Source organism: Eublepharis macularius, chromosome 8, assembly GCF_028583425.1.
Source record: "Eublepharis macularius isolate TG4126 chromosome 8, MPM_Emac_v1.0, whole genome shotgun sequence".
Classification (NCBI taxonomy): Eukaryota; Metazoa; Chordata; class Lepidosauria; order Squamata; family Eublepharidae; genus Eublepharis; species Eublepharis macularius.
Genome location: NC_072797.1, coordinates 88,882,617 through 88,909,026, shown reverse-complemented (window position 1 = coordinate 88,909,026; position 26,410 = coordinate 88,882,617). Strand labels below are relative to the sequence as shown.

The 26,410-nt window shown below is 40.3% G+C and overlaps 1 protein-coding gene across 1 annotated transcript in view; it reads left to right on the top strand.

Moving 5' to 3' along the window:
* LRRC2 (leucine rich repeat containing 2) overlaps positions 1–26,410 on the top strand; it is a 141,308-nt gene that overhangs the window by 85,777 nt on the left and 29,121 nt on the right. The window contains exon 5 of the mRNA XM_054986922.1: positions 310–446. Coding sequence (XP_054842897.1) covers positions 310–446 — 137 coding nt within the window. The remainder of the gene's footprint in view (positions 1–309; positions 447–26,410) is intronic.

Sequence of the window (26,410 nt, the reverse complement as noted above, 5' to 3'; positions counted from 1 at the left end):
TCTAGCTTGAGTTAAGCACCTTAAACACCAACAAGATTTCCAGAGTATGAGCTTTTGAGAGACAGAGCTCCCTTCTTCTGAAATCCAGTTGGTTTTTAAGGTGCTACTGGATTCCAGTCTTGTCCATATACTGTAAGGGTTTTGCGTTTGTGTATACTTTTAAAAGAGAATATGTCAAGAGGTTGCCTTCTCTGTGAAGTTATTGATATTATTTTTAAATGCCCGAAATTGTATCAGTTCTGCCCTCCCCCCATTAACTGCATACTTTCTGTTATATTAGCTGGCTGATTTTAGTTATTTGTTTTACAGGTTGTTTAAAAAACCTGAAAGAACTCAATGTGAGTTTTAACCGTTTGAAGACAATTCCTCCAGAACTGGGAGACTGTGAAAATCTGGAAAAACTTGATTTGTCTGGAAACCTTGAGCTAGCAGAGCTGCCCTTCGAAGTAAGCATTTGATTTCACTTTCTGATTTGAATTTTTTTAACAAAGCAAATGATATGATTTGAACACATGCACAATTCACAGATATTCTCAGAAACTAATTTCCACACATTTAGCCCATACCACACAAAAATACTTTAATGATAAATAATGTCATGTATTATAAAGAATACATGTAACTGAAAACTTCTATTGTTGGTAAAGCACAATAGAGCATATGAGTATCTATTTTCTGATGTCCGTTTGCATTTGTGTATATAAAAGTGCACAATTATGTTGACGTACTCTATACAAAGCTAATAGTATAAATGGCTTCCAGCCATAAAACACAAAATTATATGGACAGATGTATCCATACAATTCTCTGCTACTAGGGAGTGGCCCTTTGAAAGCACATGGCTAGTTTCCAAGGCTGCCATTAGTAGCAAAAAAATGCTTGGCAGAGGTTCAGTTACATATACGGTTCTATGGTGCTGTAAAGACTCTTCAAAGAAGAGTGAAGGACACTCAGCTCTGTAATAGAATTAAAATTAGATGTTCATACTCAACTAAGTTGGATACATATCTGTCCAATTACATGGAGAGGGTAGAGTATTCAGAAGTAGAACAGAAGTACTTTGCATGCAGAACATCCTGTGTTCTAAAGAAAATAGAAGACAGTCATTAAAAAACAAACAAACAATATTCGTTCTGGTGAATATGGTTCTTTCAAACAGACACAGGAAACTCAAACCAATTTTTATCATTTTGTCACATGATGAATGAGACATAGTTTGAAAGCTGTAGGGAGATTGCATTTCCCAAAAGAAGTACTTGAGTTGTGGAGAAATTGCATTTTCTCAATAGAAAAATAAATACTGTAAAATTTTATCACAGAGAAAATTCCATTTTTCAATGAGCTGAAAACATCTGTTAGAGTAGTCATTGTTATTCCTATGTACTTGCCTAAATGCCATAGGAATCTATGTACAAGCGTCTGTGATACTATAGAAGTATTGAAATGCTTATAAAAATAAAATAAATACAATGGATAAAATCCAACCATTGTTAACCAATATAAACCCAAATTATTTCATTGGGAGATTTTGCCATATGATTAACACTCTTTGCTGGATTTTGGACCAAAGGTGAGTGCAGACAAACACAACTAACAAATTCCAGGAGGGCATCTACCTCTGTCAGATTTTGCAGCTGCAAATTCTGACATTATCTGTTGCTACTTTGCTTCTATTTAAAAAGTTTCTTTTACAGAAAATTGTATCTCATCTTTGCTAAAGCCAGACTGCTTTCATTTTCAGACGCAAGTAAAGATTGTGCCAAATGTTGTTCAACTCCACGGTGTGCCAAAACTCTGTCAATCTAAGGAAAGCAGCAGCTGGGTTCTTTATATGTGGGAAGGGTTTGGAAGAGGCCCGGGGTTGAGGTTGGCAAAACATATAAATCCCAATATTAGCAGGAGGGTGTGAAAGGGAAAAGGGCAAGAGGTGAGGTGTCAGATATCAGAGGAAATACACAGAAGCATTTGCACTTCACGAGCTCTCAGAAAGGTTTGGAAGAGTTTAAATAAAAAATGGTTGGCAAATATGTGAGGAACAAAACCCAGTACTAAACTGAAACATACAATCCATTGCAAGGTACTCTGTCAAACAGTTCAGAACACTCCATTTTCCAGCTGTGAGTTTCAAAAATATTTACCAACTTTTTGATGAAGCCAAATCTTTGTTTTATGGCCGATGTACCTGCCACTGTGAAACTAGTAGTGACCCATGCTTTACCTTCCACATGAATTTTGAACACAAGGAGTGCTAACTTTTCAAGTTTAAGAAGTTAAAGTCATAGTGACTGCAAAAATATTGTCCTTAATAGGAAAAGACTGAAGGTGGCCATATGAATTAAATGAATGAACAAAAAAGACCTATTATAACAAAAAAAATTGGCAGAAGTGTTCTTCTGCTAGAGGAAGAGCAGTTTTTACCTAATGGAGAAGCTTTGTTTTCTGGTTGTATTCCACAGGAGACAGCCCTGTATGTATTCTTTCATGTTGGTCCTAGTCATTATCAAATGTTGTATTGTCGAAGGCTTTCACGGCCGGAGAACAATAGTTGTTGTGGATTTTACGGGCTGTATAGCTGTGGTCTTGGCATTGTAGTTCCTGACGTTTCGCCAGCAGCTGTGACTGGCATCTTCAGAGGTATAGCACCAAAAGACAGAGATCTCTCAGTGTCACAGTGTGGAAAAGAAGTTGGCAGGTCATTTATATCTACTCAGGAAGGTAGGGCTGGGCTGAGTCATCCTGTAAGAGTTTCCCAGGGTGTGGAATGCTAATGGAGGGAGGCTTCACTGTATCCTGAGGAGGTTCTTTTGCATATGGATTGGTACTTGATATGCTAATCTTCTCTGCAGGGCTATTGTTGGGTATAGAGTATTTTGTTAGCCTGGTGTTTTTCAGGACTGGAAACCATGCTCTATTCATTTCTAAGGTCTCTTCTTTCCTGTTGAATTTGTGCTTATGCTTATGAATTTCAATGACTTCCCTGTGCAATCTGATGAAGTAGTTGGAAGTGTTGTCCAGTATTTTAGTGTCCTGGAATAGGATACTGTGTCCTGTTTGAGTTAGGCTATGTTCAGCCACTGCTGATTTTTCCGGATGGCCAAGTCTGCAGTGTCTTTCATGTTCTTTTATTCTTGTCTGGATGCTATGCTGTGTGGTCCCGATGTAAACTTGTCCACAGCTGCAGGGTATGTGGTGTACTCCTGCAGAGGTGAGGGGGTCTCTACTGTCTTTTGCTGATCGTAGCATCTGTTGTATTTTTCTGGTGGGTCTGAATACTGCTTGAAGGTTGTGCTTTTTCATAAGCTTTCCCATCTGATCAGTGATTCCTTTGATATATGGCAAAAACACTTTTCCTGTGGGAGACTGTTTTTCCTTGTTTTTTTGATTTATCCTTGGTTTAATTGCTTTTCTGATTTCATTTCTGGAGTAGCCATTTGCTTGAAGTGTGTGGTTTAGATGATTGGTTCCTCGTTGAGAAAGTGCGGTTCACATATCCGTCTTGCATGGTCTACTAATGTTTTTATTATGCCTCTTTTCTGTCGAGGGTGGTGATTGGAGTTTTTGTGTAAGTGCCGATCTGTGTGAGTTGGTTTCCTGTAGACCTTGTGACCTAACTGAAAGCTTGCTTTGCGGATGACCAAGGTTTCTAGAAATGGAAGTTTCCCCCTGATTTCTTTCTCCATGGTGAATTGTATGTTCAGGTGGATATTGTTGAAGTGGTTTAAAAACTCCATCAATTCTTTCTCACCATGGCTCCAAATGATAAAGGTATCATCTACGAACCGGAACCAGACTGTCAGTTTGTGGGGTGCTGATTCTAGAGGTGTTTTTTCAAAATGTTCCATGTAGAAGTTTGCTATAACTGGGCTGAGAGGGCTTCCCATGGCCACCCCATCCGTCTCTTCATAGAATTCGTTATGCCATTGGACGTAACTGGTTGTCAGACAATGGTGGAATAAGGCTGTTACGTCCTCTGGAAAAATCTGATTCATAAGTGTGATTGTGTCTTTTACCGGAACCTTAGTAAACAGGAATACAATATCAAAACTGACGAGTATGTCCTGTGGATTGAGTTTCAGAGAACTGATTTTGTTGATGAAATATGCTGAATCTTTGATGTAAGATGTGGTTTTTCCGATGTGGTCCTGTAGAAGATTGGCCAGATGTTTAGCTAATTCATATGTCAGCGAACCAATGGCGCTCACGATGGGTTGGAGTGGGACTGAATAGTCGTGGTGGCTGTGCGTCCATCTTGCATAGTTTTCTGTGCATGTCAGGATGAAGTGAGGAATTTTTGATCAGCGCATTTGTTAGCCTGGTGATTTTGCGGGTTGGATCTCGTTTTAGTTTTTTGTAGGGCCAGGATTCTACAAAAGGCAAAGCTTCCCACCAGCAATATAACACACAAGGAGAGGAACGCCATCAAGACCCTCAATGCAGATGAAGCGGCAGCTGCCTCGCGAGATTATTATTGACTTTTCATCTAGGAAGACTCGGGACACCATTTTATATAATTCGTACAATGTGGACTTGGATTATTTGGGCAACAAGGTTAAAATTTTGAAGGATGTTCCATTTTTGGCTCGTAAAAGAAGACTCAGGTATAAAGGACTTGCGGCTTTCTTGAGGAAATGTGATGTGAAATATAAATGGTTGTTTCCAGAAGGCGTTTTGTTTAGTTATAAGGATCAAACTTATAAGATTACATCGGAAGCCCAGCTGACAGACTTTTTGTTCAACCATCAGGAGTTCCATCAAGATGAACGTTCAAAGTCTGAAGGGGAAAGTGGGGGGGGGGGAGGAGAGAGCGGGCACAGCTGCTCCAGCTGCGCAGAGAGAATTGAGACCGAGACGCAAGGGGGGGGAAAGAAGATCTGATCCTGAATATGGCTTGTACTGTATAAGATCTACTAATCTGATCGCATGTTAGAAAGTTAAATTTTAAGAAAAATTGCAGCATAAAGGGAATACAAGAGATGTAGTGTAGTGTTTATTGTTTGTATGTTGCTTTTCCCCTTTTCCCAGCCCCCCTCCCCTTTTTTCTCCCTTTTTTCCCTTGTATTTTTGTAGTTTTTTGTAGTTTTCTATGTTAGATATTAAAAAAAAATAAAAATTTTCAAAAAAAAAAAGACCCTCAATGCGGATCCAGACATCATTATTCTACCAACAGAGAATTAGGCCGTCCCTGTAATAAACTATGATGCAAAAAGGAGGGAAGTGAATCCCACAGGGAACAAAAGAATCAATTTCATGCCATTTATAATACAATGAGTCAATTTATAAGTGCAATTGAAAGTGCAAAGTGCTGACAATTCATAAATATTACCACAATATAACTAATTCATAAATATCCATTCACAAATGTCCATACAAGTCCATGCAAGGCAACATTTCATATATGAGCATTCTCCAAATAGTCCATAACTTCCGGGTAAATCCTTGATGAAACAGTTTTTTACTTTCTTTCCAGATCTTCTTTCTTATTCTCAACAAGTGCAGCCTGGATCTTATGCTCCTGATTATTAGAAGGTGTAAGAAAGAAAGTGGTGACTTATTGGAGGAGATAGAAAAAACAGCAAGAGCTATCCAGACTGCCATTCCATCAGTAGAGTTTGAATCTCGACTTAAAGAGATAGAGCAGGAGGTTAAAACCTTTGAGAATCTCACCAAAGAGATTAAAGTCAAAAAATACAAGAGGGATACTTTAGATTACGCAATATAGCTGGTGGGACACCTCTAATAGGATTAAAGATACTCAACGTAGAGTTACGTGGGCAGAACCGATTCGGACCTTCTCAGATTTAGAAACTTCGGGTCTCTTGGATAGTTCCGGGGAGGAGGGTCCTAGTGACCGTCACCTTAGAAGCAGGACGATTTATTCTAATAACAGACAGCCTTTTTTAGGAAGAGGCAGGAGGAGGAATTTTCACAAACAGAAACAGAAAACCTAGTGATCAACTTATCTAAACGACCCTTAAACCGGATAGAAACATCGGTTCTCAATTAAGGCCTGGGGTTTGTACCGACTCCTAGATATCAACCTTTTCAGACAAGAGTTGATCTTTTTAAATTGATTCGTCAAATTAAACTGAAAGTTTTCTTTAATAAAACAGAGGGTGTCAACAGTAGTGTAGCAGATAAAATACCGAAACGTTTGAGACAGAAATCTACATTCTTGCCCCCGATCTCAGATCACCGGGTTGAAACATTTGAATATAGTCATGAAAGACATTTTGAGGCTTGAAAATCAACCTATACGGCCCTGGCATAATCTATCTAAGGCGGAAAGGGAAGCTATTAGAACCCTTAAAGAGGATAAGAATATTGTCATCAAACAGGCAGACAAAGGGGGAAGAACGGTCGTCCTAGATCGTGATATATACATGGAAGAGGTCAGGAAACAACTTGGGGATGCATCCAGCTATGCTAAAGTTCCATCAGACCCCACTGACCATATTAAGAACATCATTAAAGTAGTTTTGGATGAGGCAAGAGAGCTGGGGGAAATAGATGATCGACTTTATGGAGCCTTGCTTATTAAAGCACCACGAACCCCGCTCTTTTATATCTTACCTAAAATACATAAAAAGGTTTTTCCTCCCCCAGGTCGCCCTATAATTTCGGGCTGTGGCTCCCTTTTGGAGCCATTGTCGATTCTCATTGATTCTGCATTACAACCAGCAGTCTCCCAGATATGTCCTCTGCTACGCGATATGCAAGATTTTATAAAGAGGATAGAGGGATTTACTTTGAATGAGGGGGCAGGCTTCCTTACAATGGAAGTATCATCTCTATATACAATAATCCCACATGATACTGCAAGGTTGGTCGTGGATGAAGCTTTAACTATATATGAGAGGCATTTTTCAAAAAATTTTTTGCTTCAATTGCTAGATCTAGTATTAGAGAAAAATTATTTTCGATTTGAAGATGATTTTTTTTACCAACTTAGAAGCGTTGCGATGGGAAGTTCAGCTGCCCCATGCATAGCAAATTTATTTATGAGTAGGTGGGAAAATCAGTACATTCTACATGCTACTAATCCCTTTAGGATACATATTGAACAGTACTTCCGTTTTATAGATGACCTGTATTTTATTTATAAGGATATAGGAAATGTGGAAGAGTTTTGCCTTTGGATTAACAGTAGAGATCCCAATGTGAAATTTACATGGCAACATAGCAAATCTGAAATCATTTTTTTAGATGTTGTCACTTATAAGAATGAGAGAAATTGCGTTGGGATCAAGACCTACCATAAAGAAACAGATAGGAATTCTTATCTGGATTTTAAATCCTTTCATCCGCGACGTCTACGGGCAAATATACCCTACAGTCAGTTGTTAAGGATTAAAAGGAACTCTTCCTCTATGTGGGATTTTGAGAGGGATGGTACTAATTTGTGCAAACAATTTAGAAGAAGGAACTACCCACAGGAAGTGATCCGGACTGCCTGGCAGAGAGCAAGCCTAGTGGATAGAGAATCCCTATTTGAGGGACACAGAGACTTGCAGGAAAATAGAATCATATGGGAATTAGATTTTACCCCAAGGGCGAATCAAATTAAAAAGATCATTCTTCAACATTGGAAACTTGTGGAAAATATAAAAGGCTGCGAATTGAAACCTAGAATTGGCTTCCGCAGAACACAGAATTTGAAAAATAATTTGATTAGGGCTGATATATGGGACACTAGCGGAGGGCACAGCTTACCATCTGGAAACTACAAATGTGCCCACTGCCAAATTTGTAAACTGTTCCAAGAAGGGAAAGAGTTTAGGTTTGGTGAGAATAAATGTGTTATCAGACATTTTGCAAACTGTCAAACAAAGGGGGTTGTTTATGTCTTGGAATGCCCATGCAAACTGCTATACGTAGGTTGTACGTTAAGACCCATCAAGGTACGCATTTTAGAACACATATCGCGTATACGTAACAACATCCAGGAGGCACCCCTGACTCAGCATTTTAGGGAGCAGGGACATGCAGAAAATGACTTTAAGGTGACGATTGTGGAGGTTATGCATAGGAAAGATCGTGAATCTGCACAAACAGCACTACTTCAAAGAGAAGCATTCTGGATTTTTAGATTGGGATCAGTTAAACCTAAAGGGCTGAATAATGAATTGTCTTTGAGCTGCTATTTGTAATAGGGTGAAGGAAACCGTATGGCTATAATGTGACAGTATATCTTTAAGAGACAGATGAAGTTTGTTTATTTAAGAGAACAGCCCTTTTTGTTAGGCACGTGTGAAGAAACATCGCGGCCTTGTCCGGGTTGAGTGATTTAAGTGCTTAGGGGTGTTCCCCATGGGGGCTTTGTGAGTATAAATGCACCTTAAAGAAAATATTTTGAAGAATTTTTGTTAAATCCATTTGATTGGTAAACTGATGGGACTTATGTTCTATTTAGGAAATAGACTCCTGAAGAAGCAAGCGCGAAATCTGCTTGCAGCCGGCCACAGATTGAGGGTTATGCAGGAATGAGGTTTACTGCTGCTTTTACAACTGACCTCATTATTGTTATACAGGAGAAGGTTACGCAGAAATGAGATTTACTGCTGCCTTTACAACTCACCCCACGAGTGTTTTGCAGGGGTGAGGTTGACTGTTGTTTTTATAACTTACCTCATGGCAGGAAAGCCTTTCTACTTTATATTTATGAATGCATAAGAAAGAAGATCTGGAAAGAAAGTAAAAAACTGTTTCATCAAGGATTTACCCGGAAGTTATGGACTATTTGGAGAATGCTCATATATGAAATGTTACCTTGCATGGACTTGTATGGACATTTGTGAATGGATATTTATAAATTAGTTATATTGTGGTAATATTTATGAATTGTCAGCACTTTGCACTTTCAATTGCACTTATAAATTGACTCATTGTATTATAAATGGCATGAAATTGATTCTTTTGTTCCCTGTGGGATTCACCTCCCTCCTTTTTGCATCATCATTATTCTACCAGCTGACAAAGTCAATGCCACAGTGATAATGAAAACAGAAGAATACAAAAGGAAGATTAAGGAACTCCTGGACCCTTCCACCTTTCTCAACGAGTAAACTAATCATCTAAACCACGCACTTCAAGCAAATGGCTACTCCAGAAATGAAATCAGAAGAGCAATTAAACCAAGGATAAATCAAAAAACCAAGGAAAAACAGTCTCCCACAGGAAAAGTGTTTTTGCCATTTATCAAAGGAATCACTGATCAGATAGGAAAGCTTATGAAAAAGCACAACCTTCAAGCAGTATTCAGACCCACCAGAAAAATACAACAGATGCTACGATCAGCAAAAGACTGTAGAGACCCCCTCACCTCTGCAGCAGTATACCGTATACCCTGCAGCTGTGGACAAGTTTACATCGGGACCACACAGCATAGCATCCAGACAAGAATAAAAGAACATGAAAGACACTGCAGACTTGGTCATCTGGAAAAATCAGCAGTGGCTGAACATAGCCTAACTCAAACAGGACACAGTATCCTATTCCAGGACACTAAAATACTGGACAACACTTCCAACTACTTCATCAGATTGCACAGGGAAGCCATTGAAATTCATAAGCACAAGCACAATTTCAACAGGAAAGAAGAGACCTTAAGAATGAATAGAGCATGGTTTCCAGTCCTGAAAAACACCAGGCTAACAAAATACTCTATACCTGACAATAGCCCTGCAGAGAAGATTAGCATATCAAGCACCAATCCATATGCAAAAGAACCTCCTCAGGATACAGTGAAGCCTCCCTCCATTAGCATTCCACACCCTGGGAAACTCTTACAGGATGACTCAGCCCAACCCTACCTTCCTGAGTAGATATAAATGACCTGCCAACTTCTTTTCCACACTGTGACACTGAGAGATCTTTGTCTTTTGGTGCTACACCTCTGAGAAAACCAAACTTCCAGAAATCTCGGAAGCTTGGAGAAATAAGTTGAACAGTGAAGTAACTGACGAGGAAATAAGCAAGGCAATACAATCCGCAAATCTAGGAAAGGCGCCAGGGCCAGATGGACTTACGGCTAAATTTTATAAGACAATGGCCAATGAACTGGCACCATTCCTAAAAGAGGTGATGAATGGAGTTTTTAGGGATCAAAGGATTCCAGATACTTGGAGTGAAGCGAATATATCATTGATCCCAAAAGAAGGCCAAGACCTGACTAACGTGAAAAATTATAGACCTATATCACTACTCAATAATGATTATAAAATTTTTGCGAAGATATTGGCGGAGAGATTGAAGGGGTGGCTCTCGGAAGTCATAGAGGAGGAACAAGCAGGCTTTTTGCCAGACAGACAAATAAGAGACAATTTAAGGACAGTGATCAATGCTATTGAATATTATGATAAGCGTTGTGACAAAGAGGTTGGTTTCTTCTTTGTAGACGCTGAAAAAGCGTTTGACAATTTAAACTGGGACTTTATGTTTGCCACTATGGAAAAGCTACAATTGGGAGAAAGATTCATCAGAGCAATTAAGGAAATTTACAGAGACCAGACTGCAGCAATTGTAGTGAATGATGAATTGACCAAGAAATTGACGATTAGTAAAGGAACAAGACAAGGTTGCCCGTTATCTCCATTGTTGTTCATTTTAGTATTGGAGATTCTGATGATACAAATACGTCAAGATGAGGAAATTTGTGGAATAAAAATAAAGGACTATTCATACAAGGTCAGAGCATTCGCGGATGACATAATGTTAATTGTAGAGGACCCATTGGAGAACATGCCAAAAGTGATAGATAAGATCAAGGAGTTTGGAGACTTGGCAGGTTTTTATATCAACAAAAAGAAGTCAAAGATATTATGTAAAAACATGACTAAGCAGAAACAACAATTGTTAACGGAAATAATGGATTGTGAAGTAACAAGCAAAGTGAAATATTTGGGAGTTGAACTGACTGCAAAGAATATAGACTTATTCAAAAACAACTATGAAAAACTATGGACTCAGATAGAGAGAGACTTGATCAAATGGAATAGACTGAATTTGTCATGGTTGGGCAGGATTGCAGCAGTTAAGATGAATGTGTTACCAAGAGTAATGTTTTTGCTACAGACAATACCAATCATCAGAGACTCTAAACAATTTGAAAAATGGCAGAGGAAAATATCAGATTTTGTTTGGGCAGGCAAGAAGCCTCGAGTGAAAGTAAAAGTTTTACAAGATGCAAAGGAAAGAGGCGGAATGCAACTGCCCAATCTGAGACTTTACCATGATGCAATCTGCCTAGTTTGGTTGAAAGAGTGGATGACACTAAAGAACAAGAAACTATTAGCCCTAGAGGGATATAAAATTTTTTTTGGATGGCACGCATACCTATGGCATGACAAAGTAAAGGTCAACTCGATGTTCCTGCACCATTTTGTACGGAGAAGTCTATATATAATCTGGAAGAAGTACAGAATTTACTTACAAGAAGGAACCCCCTTGTGGGTGGTTCCATATGAGGTGATAGATCCGAGAGCTGTTGATAATGAACAACAATGCTTAACGTACAAAGAAATAACTAAAACTGAAGCATTTAAACTTAGAATAAAGACGCAAGAGGAACTATCACCTAATTACGACTGGTTCCAGTATAGACAGATCAGAGACTTATATAATTCGGATTCTGTAAAGGGGGGTATACGAACAGAGAACTCGGAACTAGAGCAGACCCTTCTTAAAGAAGACAAGAAAAGAATATCCAAGGTATACCAAGTACTGTTGAAATGGTATACCGAGGACGAGACAGTTAAAACACAGATGGTGAAATGGGCTATAAATTTTAATAAAGAAATAACAATGGAGGCATGGGAATACTTGTGGAAAACTACAATGAAGACAACGACATGTACTAATATTAAAGAGAACATTTACAAAATGATCTATCGTTGGTACATGACACCAAAGAAGATTGCGCTAGGGAATTTGAACACCTCTAATAAATGCTGGAAATGTAAGAAGCATGAGGGCTCCCTCTATCATATGTGGTGGTCATGTGAGGTAGCTAGGCAGTACTGGGGGGAAATAATAAGAGAAATGAGTGAAATTTTACAGTTTCAAATAAATAAGAACCCAGAACTCCTGCTACTAAACTTGGGAATGGAGGGAATTCCAGCCCATCATAGGACGTTAATATTTTATATGACAGCAGCAGCTAGACTTTTGTATGCGCAAAAATGGAAAGTACGAGAAGTGCCAACTATTGAAGATTGGATCTACAAATTGCTGTACATGGCAGAAATGGACAAGATGACAAGAAAACTGAGAAATCTGGACTCAGGGCAGTTTAACACAGACTGGGAGAAGCTGAAACAATACTTGGAGAAGAAATGGGAGGTGGGAGGAAAACTGTGGCAGTTTGAGAACTACTGAAGTATAATAAAATGTAGAGGGGGGTGACTTTACCGGGGGAGGAAGAGATAAATGTGAATTTATAAGCAGTTAGATTAACAGATTGATATATATAGGTTAATAGATAGAACATTGATAGAAAATAATTAATGATAAGGTTTAAATATAAGGATTGAGTAACCAACAGTATTTTCTTTCTTTGATAAGATTTATATAATGCACCAAACTGAATATACAGAAGAGTCAAATTGATTGACTATGTGATGAGCTATATAGAATTACCATAAAAAGATAGAATGAGTAATATATAGAGAATAAGTCAAATTGTTTGATTTAAATGTAAGATTTTTATGGTTTATGATATATAGGTTTATGATATATAGAAATATTTAAAACTGGAAAATGGGATAAATTGTTTATCCAAGATGGAAACAAAGACTTACAGTTTGGGTATATAACAAGAAAAGTAGTTAAGGATGTACTGCTTAATATAATGGAGAATGTATATCTGTTTTAGATAGAGGAAATTAATAGAAGTAAGGGAAAAGGGACAAAGGGTGGGAAAGCTGTTGGAAGTCAACAAAAGGGGGGGGAAAGGGAGGGGGTTAGAAATGAAAAATTTGGGAAAAACTGAATGTAAATGTAAAAATAACGGATTCTAACCCAATAAAAATTTTTTTCAAAAAAAAAAAAGGAACTACAATGCTGAGACCACGGCTATACAGCCCGGAAAATCCACAACAACCATTATCAAATATTATCTATTGTTTTTAAGTGCTTAAGAATAGAAAGAGTACCATGGGTACAATATCCGTATAAAATAAACACTTTTCTTATCCAAGGCAGATGTGAGTTACATTTCTGAGCGTTAGAATCAATCAACCATGAATTGGTGAAAGGTTGCCTTTACCACTGCTCTAACTGCAGCTCCTTGAAGTCAGAAAATTTATAGGAAAGGAGAGCGATGCAGCAAAAAGAGGGAATTTGCAGAAATCTCTCTTCTTTCATAGGAACTTTTGCTTTGTTTTTGTAAGAGCTTGAACAAGAGCAGGGAGGGTGTGATCCTCCGGTGTGACTTTTTGTCTGCAATGAAAACAGGAAGGTGGCAGAAATCTCTTTCACAAACTTGGAATGTTTGCAGTTCTTTGAATGTAACCTGGCATTTTGTGCCCGAATCTCCTTTTTATAGTCATATGTAATACTTTTTATGTTCAGAATTATCAATAAGGATACAAAGAACTCTCAAAATTCCATTTGATTGGGATATTATGGCTTGTTCCAAAGTTTGTTCCAGATGTCATGGAATTGTTTTTTAGAGTTTCATTACCTTGCTTGTCCACCATGATTAGTAATGGCCTCAGGAATCCTTACATTTATTCATTCTGAAGTATGGACCATAGTATTATCCCCACTATCAAAATTCTTCTTTTTATGACTAGTTACGTCAACAGAATAGCACATCTATAGGAAAACTGAGCCAGTGGCATAAGGATTTATTATATTACATGGAGAAATGCACCCTAGGTCTGTCTACTTAATGGGAGAATCTCTTTTTCTTGCCAATAGAAGTCAAACATTGATGAGTGCCTTGGAAGTGTATAGTACAACATTCATGCAAATCTCAAATGTATATTAAAAGTTCATTGTGTATAACATTCAAATGGCACAATACTACTTCATGGAAAAGCTGATCTGGAAATAACTGCAGAACTGAAGTGGCTTTTACCACTATTGTGAAAGTATGATTCAGTAATGCTACATGTAAGCAATTGCCATCCTGCTAGACCAATATCCATCAAACCAGCTGATAACATCTCCAAAGTATCAGTCATTGAAATGTTGCTGCTATAATAGCACACAGCTGAAGATCAGTGTCTTTTAGCTATGCCTTAACATTTACCTTCCATCTTTTCCCTTGACATTTATTTAGTATCTGCCATTGCTATCCTATTCCAGCATTCTATTTTTTAATATTATCTTTTTAAATGTCCTCAATATTTTCTGTCCCAAAGTGAACTTTACTGTTCTTTTCTAGAACAGAAGAAAGCTATCAACTAGTACTTTATAGGTCACAATGTAGCTATGCCAGATTTTTGGGGTGGCGGGTGGTGGGTATTCTACTTAATTCAAATTGCTTGCAAACAAAATTACCTCTGTAAGAAACTTCTTGTTTTTCCCCCTAGCAAGCAGTGATTGATTTACTTTGTTCTTCAATTAAAAAAACACCCTGGCAGCTTATGACAAATAGAACAGTTTACATGGCAGTAGTTCCTGGTTACATTAAAATATTGTTGATTAGAGAGTTTAGCAGTCTGCTCCACTGGGGTGACATTTCATTATTAGCTGATTCTGCAGCCTACAGAAGGAGCATTGGAAAAAGTAGCAGGTAAAGAGGAAGAGAGAAACTGAGCATCTAAATGTAATAGGTTGACATCAGATTTAAAGTTGACTCTCTTTTCCTACTATCAGTAGATTACTAATAGACTATTTTTTACTTTCACATTTTTATCCCACTCTTCAAAGAACTAAGGGAAACGCATATGGTTATCTCTTCCTCCAACTCTGTGCAATAGGTTACACCAAGAAAGTGTGACTGGCCCAAGGTCACTCAGTGAGCTTCATGGCTAAGTGGAAATTTGAACCAGACCTCAGTCCTAGCCCAGCACTCTAACCATGTAGCCACACTTGTTCTCCAGAAATCACTGTAGTTAAATTTACAAAGCAAATGTGTATACCAAGGATCCATTGAACCCTTAAGCCATACCCTGTTAGGTAATTCAGCATATTTTTCAAAAATCGTAACAACCAGCAGGTGATATGTGGTCACTGCTGTTTACCTTCTACCAATCCCTCATCTAACCATAGTATGGGTTATTTATTAATGGCTTTGGTTCCATGTGCTATCTTAACATTGTTAAACAATATATCCATTTGGAAATATTTTTGTGCAATTTTTAGAACCAGTTCAAATATTACACAGTTACATGTTGCTGGCAAAAAAATTAAAAAAAAAGTTTTCATGAACTGATGTTTCATGCCCTGGTTATAGTATTTTAAAGCCTCTTTTCACAATTTGACCAAATTATGAGTGTGACTACAAGTGACTTTCTCCACGTGGAGAACACTAGATTTTTTTTGCAAGATTTCCTGGGAAATGAAGTCCAAGTGGTTCTTTCCCTCTGTTAGAATCGCGCCTGAAGAACCAAAGAGGGCTTCGTTTGGGGGCGGGCTGCTGCTACTTTCTCCCAGGGCGTCCTGCAGGCTGCCTGCTCCTGGGGAACTGCTCTGGAAGCGGCAGTGTCGGTGAAGCTTCAGCCATAGCAACAGCGGAAGAATCTGCAGCAGATCCTTCCACTGTCGCTGCGGCTGAAGCTTCACCGACGCAGCCACTTTCTCCAGAGCAGATTCCCGGGAGCAGGCAGTCTGCAGGACGCCCTGGGAGAAAGTAGCAGCTGCCTGCCCCCAAACGAAGCCCTCTTGTGGCTCTTCAGGCAGCAATTCTAACAGAGGGGAAGGACTACTTAGATTTCATTTCCCAGGAAACCTTGCAAGAAAAATCTAGTGTTCTCCACGTGGAGAAAGTCACTTGTAGCTTTGCTATGAGTAATATTCTATCTGTACAGTTCTTGCAGCCATTGGTGCTTGCATAGAGAATCTCCTTACAATTAGATCATTAAGGAAAAAAGCTATTTAAAATTACAGCCGTTATCTACAGTTGGTTTCAGGTAGGCCGCTGTGTTGGTCTGCAGTAGAACAGCAGGAGTTTATTCCAGTGGCACCTTATTTAGTTGTTCGTTTGTTTGTTTCAATTTCTATTCTGCCCTTCCCACACCGGCAGGCTCAGGGCAGATTACAATCCATACAAGCATTTCAGTAAAATTTAGGTATTAACAATTAAAACAACTATGTAATCTGCCTTGAGTCTCAGTGAGAAAGGCGAAATATAAATAACACAGATAGATAGACAGACAGACAGACAGACAGACAGACAGACAGACAGACAGACAGACAGACAGACAGACAGACAGACAGACAGATAGATAGATAGATAGATAGATAGATAGATAGATAGCAGCACAGAAATAATCAGTTCAACTCTGTCACCCAACCATTCACTTAAAAAATCTGATGGTGGATGCTTTCTAGTAGGGAGGGCCTGTTCTCCTCTATATGGCCGGTGAGGGCCCAGCTCAGACCCAACCATATGCCTGGCAGAACAACTCCGTCTTACAGGCCCAGAGGAAAGACAATAAATCCTGCTGGGCCCTGGTCTCATTAGACAGAGCGTTCCACCAGGTTGGAGCCAGGACCGAAAAGACCCTGGCTCTGATCAAGGCCAGGCGGGCCTCCCTGAGGCCAGGGACCACTAATAGTTATTTGTCACCTGAATGGAGCCTCCTCCAATGAGATTTTCAGGCTATAAGCTTTTGACAGTCAAAGCTTTCTTTGACTGGAGGGGCGGAGATCCCTGAGTTTTTATATCTCAATCTGGAGGTGGGAGGAGTGAAGCAAAGAATGGGGTCATGATGTAAAGGTACAAGGCAGCTTGAAAGGGCAGTGTTATCACCTGGATTTTGTAGGATACATTATTGTATGGTACATGTCCCCTTTAATAAACCTGGCAAGATGTGCATTCCAGCAGAAGGAGGAATGCACAGTCCCCAAAGGATTACAAAAATAGTACACTCAAAGGAGCTGCAACAATCATATGTTTGTTTACTCAGAAATAATTGCCAAATAATTGATCACAGAATTGCAATATTGGTAAAGTTTATCTTCAGTCTTTAGACCTTTTCATACATAACAATTGCAAGAACTGGGAGCCTACCAACCTCACATAGTCCCTTCAGTATGTGCAGTTGTCACATTGTGTGAACAGGGGCAGCATGTGTATTTACCATGTGCATACAATTCAAATACATGTGAACTGACCACAGAATTTTCCAGGGGTCACATCCATGTTTTGGATCCACCTAGCAACATTATCAACCTCTCCAGCCACAAACTGAGCCCAGCAGAGGAATCTGTCCTCTCACGTGGACAGCCAGACCCACACAAACCATACATCTTTGTGAAGACCTGGAGGCCTATTTTAGATGCCTAAGACTGAAAGAATTCTTCAACCACTCTGCTGAACAAAACGATGAACAAAGCACTGAACAGACACCATCACAGCAGCAATCACCCTCCCAACCCAGCAATGCACAATCATTGTTACAAAGCTCCAGAAAAAAAGAATTCCACATGGATACCCCCTGAGGGCTGCAACTCCTCATTGGACTTTTACATTGAATGCTTCCGTCAATGTATCCAGGCTGAGATAATCGACAAACAACAGCACCTAAAGCAGAACCTCAGCCGTGCAGAAAGAGATGCCATAAACAGCCTCCAAAATAATTCTGGCATCGTAATCAAGGAAGCTGACAAAGGCGGAGCAGTTGTCATCATGGACAAACATAACTACATACAAGAAACAGAAAAACAACTCTCCAACACAACATTCTATAAAATACTACCTTCTGACCCTACGGAGCAATACAAAAGAGAACTCAATAAATATTAAAGACATTCCCCATGGACATACAAGAATGCATCCATACGGACACACCCCAGGAACCATGACCATGAAGATTCTACCTACTACCCCAAATCCACAAACCAGGTAACCCGGGACGCCCCATTGTTTCAGGAATAGGCACTATCACAGTAGGAGTCTCAGGATACATGGACTCTATCCTCAGGCCCTATGCCACCAGCACACCCAGCTATTTACGGGACACCACTGACTTCCTCAGGAAAATACAGTCCATTGACAACCTACCAGATGACACCATCCTAGCAACCATGGATGTGGAGGCTCTATACACCAATATCTCACATGCAGATGGACTGCAAGCCATAAGGAATATTATCCCGGACAAAACCACAGCACACCTCGCCACTGAACTTTGCCACTTCGTACTCACTCACAATTACTTCAAATTTGGTGACAGCTTATATCTACAGGTTAATGGCACAGCCATGGGCACACGCAAGGCACCTCAATATGCTAACATATTCATGGTGGACTTGGAGCAACGCTTCCTCAGCTCCCATCCACTGAAACCACTACTATACTTAAGATTGTTGGATGACATCTTCATCATCTGGACCCATGGGAAGGAAGCCCTTGAGAGATTTCATCAGGACTTCAACAACTTTCACCCTACTATCAACCTGAGCCTGGACCACTCTATACAACAGGTACACTTCCTGGACACCACTGTACAACTACATAATGGACGGATAAATACCACCTTATACCGGAAACCCACAGACCATTACTCATATCTACATGCCTCCAGCTACCACCCTAAACATACCACTCAGTCAATTGTCTACAGCCAAGCCTTACGTTACAATCGTATCTGCTCCAATGCTCTTGATCAGGACTCCCACTTAAGAGATTTACAACAAGCATTTTTGGGACTACAGTACCCACCAAATGAAGTGAGGAAACAAATCGACAGGGCCAGACTAGTACCCAGAAACAGCCTGCTCCAGGACAAAAATAAAGGAACTAACAACAGAACAGCACTGGGTGTCACCTATAGTCCCCAGCTCAAACCCATCCAACGTATCATCAGTGATCTACAACCCATCCTGGAAAATGATGCCTCTCTCTCAGAAGCCCTGGGTGGAAGACCTCTCCTTGCCTACAGACAGCCCCCCAACCTGAAACGACTTCTCACTTACAATCATGAATCGGCTAGCAGAGTCACCAGCACAGGTACCAGGCCCTGCAACAGACCCAGATGCCAGCTCTGCCCTTATATCTACCCAGGAAATACAATTACAGGACCCAGTGGTGTCAACTACACTGTCTCTGGCTCTTACAACTGCTCATCCTCCAATGTGATATATGCCCTCATGTGCCAACAATGTCCATCTGCTCTGTACATTGAACAAACCAGCCAACCTCTGCGCAAAAGAATAAATGGACAGAAATCTGACATTAAAAATGGCAACATCCAGAAACCAGTGGGAGAACACTTCAATCTACCAGGACATTCCATCAAGGACTTAAAGGTCACTGTAGTTCAACAGAAACCTTTCAAAAACAAATTCCAATGGGAAGCTGCTGAATTGGAATTCATATGTAAATTTGACTCAGTCAGGCTGGGATTGAATAGAGACTATGAATGGTTATCTCATTATCAGAAATAACTGACTTGCTTAACAGAAGCAAACTGATCTCCATATCGGAAGCTACTGTTTGCATCTACTCCTCCCTCCCCTCCACCTATATATCTGACCAGTTTCTTCTTGCCCTCCATGTATCTGACGAAGAGAACTGTGATTCTCGAAATTGTAGCTTATGCTACAATAAAGTTGGTTAGTCTTAAAGGTGCTACTGGATTCTTTTTGATCCATGTATACTGAGGCTGTGCATGTATTGCAGGGGCCCCCAACCTTTTTTTACCCACCAGGCACCTTTGGAATTCTGGCACAGAGTGGTGGGAACAAATATAAAATGGGTGCTGGAGGAGGTGGAATGGCATGGAATGTGGTCATGCATAAACGTAATAATAGTAGTTGAGAGTGCCATCAAGTTATAGATGACTTATGGCGTCCCTCTAGTAACTCTCCAATATTTCAAGCAGAAAGTGTTTAACAGGATGCCTTTTTAAATGAACATATTGCTTTAAAATATTTTCTTGCACGTGCACAGCTTACGTGCACAGAATCCATCTGAATGTGCAGTGCAAGTCATGCAGTGAAAACCCTTGTGCTGTGGTGGCAGTCAATCAGATCCCCAGATTTTGCTTGGCAGAAGTGTCACCTGTCCCCTCCCACTGTCTAAAAACACTTGATGGGCACCAGGAAAAGTGTTGGCATAAACCATGAAACCCATGGACACCACATGTATGGTAAATGCATGTATTGCTCTGTTCGCACAATAAAGCAGTGGGAGAATCATAGGTAGCACACAATCTTGAAATGCATGATTGGTAAGCTGCTGGTGCCTATAACTGTAACATCTGAAAAGACCTTCATGGGTTCCAGATAATCTGTTCCAGGTTGCTTTAAAATGATCTGATTCTGATTCAGCTAATTGTTTGTAGGTTTGTTTTAGGAAGTGAAGCAGGGGGGTGAGATCAGCAACTCCAATTACCACAGTGTTTCTGCATGCTATGGAATGGATGTGGTGGTGGAGACTAGTGCTCTCAAGTCAGACTTGACTTGTGGCGACCCCCGGTGGGGTTTCATGGCAAAAGACTAACAGAGGAGGTTTGCCATTGTTGGCCTCTGTGACGCCGGTCTTCATTGGAAGTCTCCCACCCAATTACGAACCAAGGCAAAACCTGCTTAGCTTCTGAGATCTGACGAGATCAGGCTCACCAAATGGATAGTTCATGCTAGAATCCAGAAGTAACAGACCTTTATCAGCAAATCCTTCTCGATGATAAATAAATAAATAAAGCTGAACTGAAAATGCACCCATTAATCAAACAACTCTTTCCATTCAGGGACATGGTGTCCTTTCCCCTCAAATGAAAGTTTGACAGAGAATCGGAAAGCAAAGCAGTGGGTCTTTGGGATGTTGCATAGGCTATATTTTAAAGTAAAATTATTAAGATAAGCAGAAATATGGGTCATTTGTCAAATACAGATGACAGCTTTGATTAAGAATAAGGACAGCAGTAATGGTGGTCAGGTAGTTTGACTGTCAAATACAGAAACTATAAAATGGAACTTGCACAAAGTCTGCATTATAACTGATTCAAAGTTGGATAACAAAGTGCTTAAAAGAAAAAAAGAAAAAGGTGGCAAAATAAACTACTAGGTAAAAAGATAAGGTTGCTATACTTGTTTTAAAAAAATGTTACTGGAGGAGCAATACCCCATCTGTCTTCCAAAGGAAATAAAATATATAAGATTTCCTTTATTAAATATACTACTGAGCTGCCATAATTTCCTTTGTGTCTTATACTTCAGGGATTTGTTGCTAGCATTTTGGAGGGGAAAAAAGATGAAATAAAACTCCATTTTGCTTCAATGCTGTGTAGAAACCTAGAGTTTGTTAAATATAGCCTGAAAAAAGAGCCCAAAGGGCTTGTTTTTTATACAGTATAATCAGAACCCTCCATATATTCTGAGGCACAACAGAGCCATGCCTTTTCTCATCTGTTAGGTCATTCCTTCATATTTCTGTATGAGTTCAGTTTCTGAAGGGGTTTTAAAGGACAAGGGAGGGACTTCTTGTGAATTAAGTTAAGCAAATACAAACAAATTAATGGCCTTCTGCACCCATGATGTAGATTTTTACTTTTAAAGGTGTATCTTCATGGCAGCCTTCAGGGCATACAGTTGGTACATTAGCACAATATCATGGAAGGTGCACCAAGCTGATACATCTTTTGCTATTCAAAGTATGAATCAGACCATGAAAACTGCACTGCATATGTTGATCCTCAGTTTTCTCTATCTGCACAATGCATGGATATCTGACTTCCTTCAGGATGTCTATGAGGAGGCACACTCCTCTTACGTGTTTTCTCTTTTTTATGGATTATCAGACTATCACTATTGTCTATACCCAGGCAGATACAGATTTGTTGGACTGTCTGCTGCTGTAATCTCAATCTACTTCCCCTGATTCACCAGCCACTGATTGTATGAAATGGGCTTCAGTCTGTCCACAAGCTCCTTCTGGTACATTTTACCTGTTGAGAGGAATGTTCAGGAAGTTCAGGAGAAGTGGAGTATTAATAGCCTGTGCTCTGTTGTGAACTCCCACATATGACAAATCCTTTTGAACATCCTTCATAGGAGATGCAAAAAAAAAAGTGGTTAATGTCATGAAACCCAAAACCAGATTGTTACGACCCTTTTCTTTCTCTTGGGTAGATTTGGTCTTTAAGCTTTTTATTCTTGCCCAAGGGTCAGGCTTTTTCGTGGTACTATGTGGCCCTGAGGATAGGAATGTGCTTTCTCCTGACTGAATGTTCTTTCACAAACACACAGTTCAGGATTCAACACAGGTTATATTTCTCTCAGACAACATACACAAGCTCAGGCTGCAACAGCTTGCCTGCTTTTAATATTAATTTCTCTCTCAATTACAAGTAAGACCTTTTCTCAGGTGCACACACAGTTTGCCTGCTTTTCCCTGACTGAATGTTCTTTCACAAACACACAGTTCAGGTTTCCACATAGGTTATATTTCTCCCAGGGCCAAGCTACAAGTGACGAATGACACTTGAACGGTAAGTGTATTTCTCCCTGTTCACTTGCCCTCCACTCAATCCACTTGCTGTCCAAGTGTCATTCGTCACTTGTAGCTTGGCCCTCAGACAACATAAACAAGCTCAGGCTGCACATAACTTGCCTGCTTTCTCTTGACTAAATATTTCTCTCAGAACTGCTTAAAAATACTCGGGCCGCACACAGCTTGCCTCTCTTGCCCTGACTAAATATTTTCTCTCTACTCTCAGTCTAAAACTGCATTCACTCCGCCCATACTCTCAGTCATTAACCAATCATCACTCACTCATCCCTCTCTTTCACACACAATCTTCATCTATACCACACCAAGCATTTAAAGACACATACACACATGTACTTAAAATCATTACACAGATCCATTCTATCTTTCTTACAGATCAGTCGTGCAAGCAGTCTCAGAGCCTCAACCTTAAGATGTCAGGTCACAGTCTTAACAATAGTGCTGCCACACTGCCAGGGTCTGAGTCTGTCCAGATTCCTCACATACGTAGCTCCCTCTAGTGTGATATTCTGAAGAATCCACCACAGGTTCACCGATTTCTGACTTGAAAATTGCATACAGTTCTGTCTGCTGTTACCAGACATCCCTTTGAGAGACTATCAAGGAAATTCCTCTTAAGTTGCTGAGGACTTTCTTCCTTACCGCAATTCCATCTGCAAGAAGGGTATCAGAACTGGGTGCCCTGTTAATTAGCTCGAGCTATGTATCTTACACAAGGACAAAGTGGTCCTGAGAACAGATCCTACCTTCATACCAAAAGTGATCTCTCCCTTCCACAGATCCATGGAACTATGTCTACTATCAGTTGACCAAATACTTTTCATTCCAAAGAAGAAACATGGCATACTCTGGACTTAAGACGTACTCTAAAAGCATGTATTTCTAAAATGGCACAAATCTGGAAAACTACTTCCTTATTTATCTCTATATCCTCACCGAACAAAGGAATGAGGATGTCTAAATCTGCCATCAGCAGTAACGTCAAGGCATGCATCATCGAAGCACACAAAATTCAAAACTAGACATACCAGCTAGGATTACTACTCACTCAATACGAAGTGCTGCAACCACTGCAGCATTTGCCAGACATGCTACTGTTAAGAGTTGTGAAAGACAGCTATTTGGTTATTTGCATCTACCTTTGTTCAACACTGTAAGTTGAACACTTACAACTCAGCTGATGCAGCGTTTGGCAGAAGAGTATTACGACATATCTTATGACCAGATGACAATGACCTACCCTGAAAATAAGGACACTGCTCTGGGAGGTTCCATCAAGATGTCTTCTATCTCAGAGGGAGAACAGACCTTTGGATACTCACTGTGAAGGGTCCTTCTCCTCTGAGGAAAGGAGGACATCTTGTCCCTCTTGAAGTCATTCTTTTCACTCTCTTCTGCCTGACAAATTCACTTCCTGTTTTGTTGTTTCCACTTAACATGTTGTTACTCCCCTTTCTCCTTGTTAATTCAATTCTAGAGTATGGTATTCATAATTATGATGCAATAACTGCTTTTGGAGTTTCCAAAACTGAAAGAAAGGGTGACTCCCACTAGGAAGACAGGAAGTAGAAAACTTGTTCCTACCTCCCTGAATGGAGGGTGGGAATCACCCATCAAGATGTCCTCCTTTCCTGAGGGGAGAAGGACCCTTCATGGTGAGTAACCAATGGCCTGTTCCTTCTCATGTTTCCTTCTCATATTGCATAATTACAACCCTGGGCCCAGAATTAGCTGATAAGCAGTTGCTACCTGCTAAATCAACAGATTGTATTCAAGGGAAAATCAGTTCTTCAACACTCAGGAGAGTGTCCTTCCACAATTATGCTTTAATTAGAATATAACAGCATCAACATGAATGGTAAAATTAAAAATGATTGATAATCACTAAGAGGTAAGGAATAAGTAAATGTGGACAAGTATCTGTTTTTGCAGAGACTCTGGGCAAGGGGCAATAGCAACCATGAATAACAAACATGAAAACACATGGTCAGAAATGAATACAGAGGAACAGAGGTGAGCAAAAATCAGCCAAGCTGCTGTCAGGATAGACATTAGATTGACAGTGCAGGAATTGGGAATGCTGAATATACTGTTCAAGTTATTTTGAGCACAGTGATAAAAAATAGAATAAAAACAGAATAGAATAAAAATAAAAAATAGAATAAAAATCCAGTTATAATACTTATGGGTATGTAATATTTTTTGGTTTGTGTGTGTGTTTTTAGTTGATTTTGTAGTATAATACAGGGCCGGCTCCAGCGTTGCCAGCACCTGAGGCAGCTTAACAGCTGCCTCTGTGTGCACCAGGCTGCATGATGATGTCACCGCGTGTGATGTCATCACACAGGGCTGGTGCGCGCGTGGGGGGTCTTCCAGCCCTACCGTTTAGTTGCTCTGTGGGCCAGGCCCAGCTGGCCACCCTGGCTGCCAGCTGCGCCTGGCCCGCAGAGCAATTGAACAGGAGGCTGCCTGCTCAGCTGCCCCACGCTGCCACCGCCAGCACACATTTCTGGCTGGTGGTGGCAGCGGCAGCTCCGTGGCGTGTGCCCCTGCCCCCAGGGCCAGTGCTCCTCTGGTGCCTTAGCGCCCTGAGGCAGCAGCCTCACCAGCCTCAATGGGCAGGCCAGCCCTGGTATAATAGCATAGTACCCGAACTTCACAAAGGTATTTGAATAAAGCAAAGCAAGTTATCCCTGTTATCAGCAAGTTATCAGGAATCTTGTACTGTCTTTCTTCAACTGTGCAGTTTCCTTCACCTAATTTTTACCTCAGAACACAAAGTTCCACAGCTGACCAATCAGAGAGAGGCGGGTGCAAGCAGGCAGGAGCCTGCCAGCCACATAGGAAGGCCAGGCCCCACAGGGAGATTGGCAGCCCTGGTGAACTTTTAGGGGAAGATTAGGACATGCGTTTTACCTCAATGACTCCAAATAGCAACTGCAGACTGTTTAGAATGTTGAGGTGAGGACCAATCAGGCACATATGCAAATGACCTTGAAAGGCTGGCCCAATCTGGGAAGAGTGGCTGAGCTGGCAGTGGGTACAGGCACAAGCAGGCAGCAGCCTGCCAGCCACACAGGGAAGATGTATCCCTTTCGAAAACACATTTTACCCCTTTTTACCCCTGTAGTACACAACTGGTACTTTGAATGTCCCTTTAACCAATCATAATAAGAGACAGATGCGAAGTCCTGCAGATGAAGCAAACTGTAACCATTTATTAAACGATGGAGAAACGATGTTTACACAAAGAGTAAAGGCACCCTAGTGCCCAACGCTCATCAAAGCTACAATAGCAGTACCAAACAATTAATACCTTTTGGTTAATTATAATATTTGTTATTCTATTGGCTCAGAAAACACAGTGGCTCCCATTGGCTTGACTGGGTGACCACCTCTCGTGATACAAGTGTCTAAGGGTATTCTGATTGGAAGAAACAACTTAGGTCAACAGCATAGTTACAGCATTACAAGATCACTATTTCTTTATCTTATCTGTCCTTGGTTTTATCTCTGGAAAGAACATCTTCCTTCCTTTCTCACACATCTCTTTCATAGGCTTCCCATTCATGCCCATTCCTTTGGTCTATGTAACAGTTAGTAGAGGCGCCCTGTTGTCGCTTCTGGCAACCTTGTGGGCTTCAAGCAGAGAATATTTCTCTGGGTTCCGTGGGAAAGAAGCGCTCTCCTTCCCTTGGAATGTGCTTATAGTTACATTCAGTACCCCTTCTCTGCTTTGTGGTTTCTTCTCTCAGCCTTGAGAAGTTTTGCTAATCTGGCTAGCTTTCA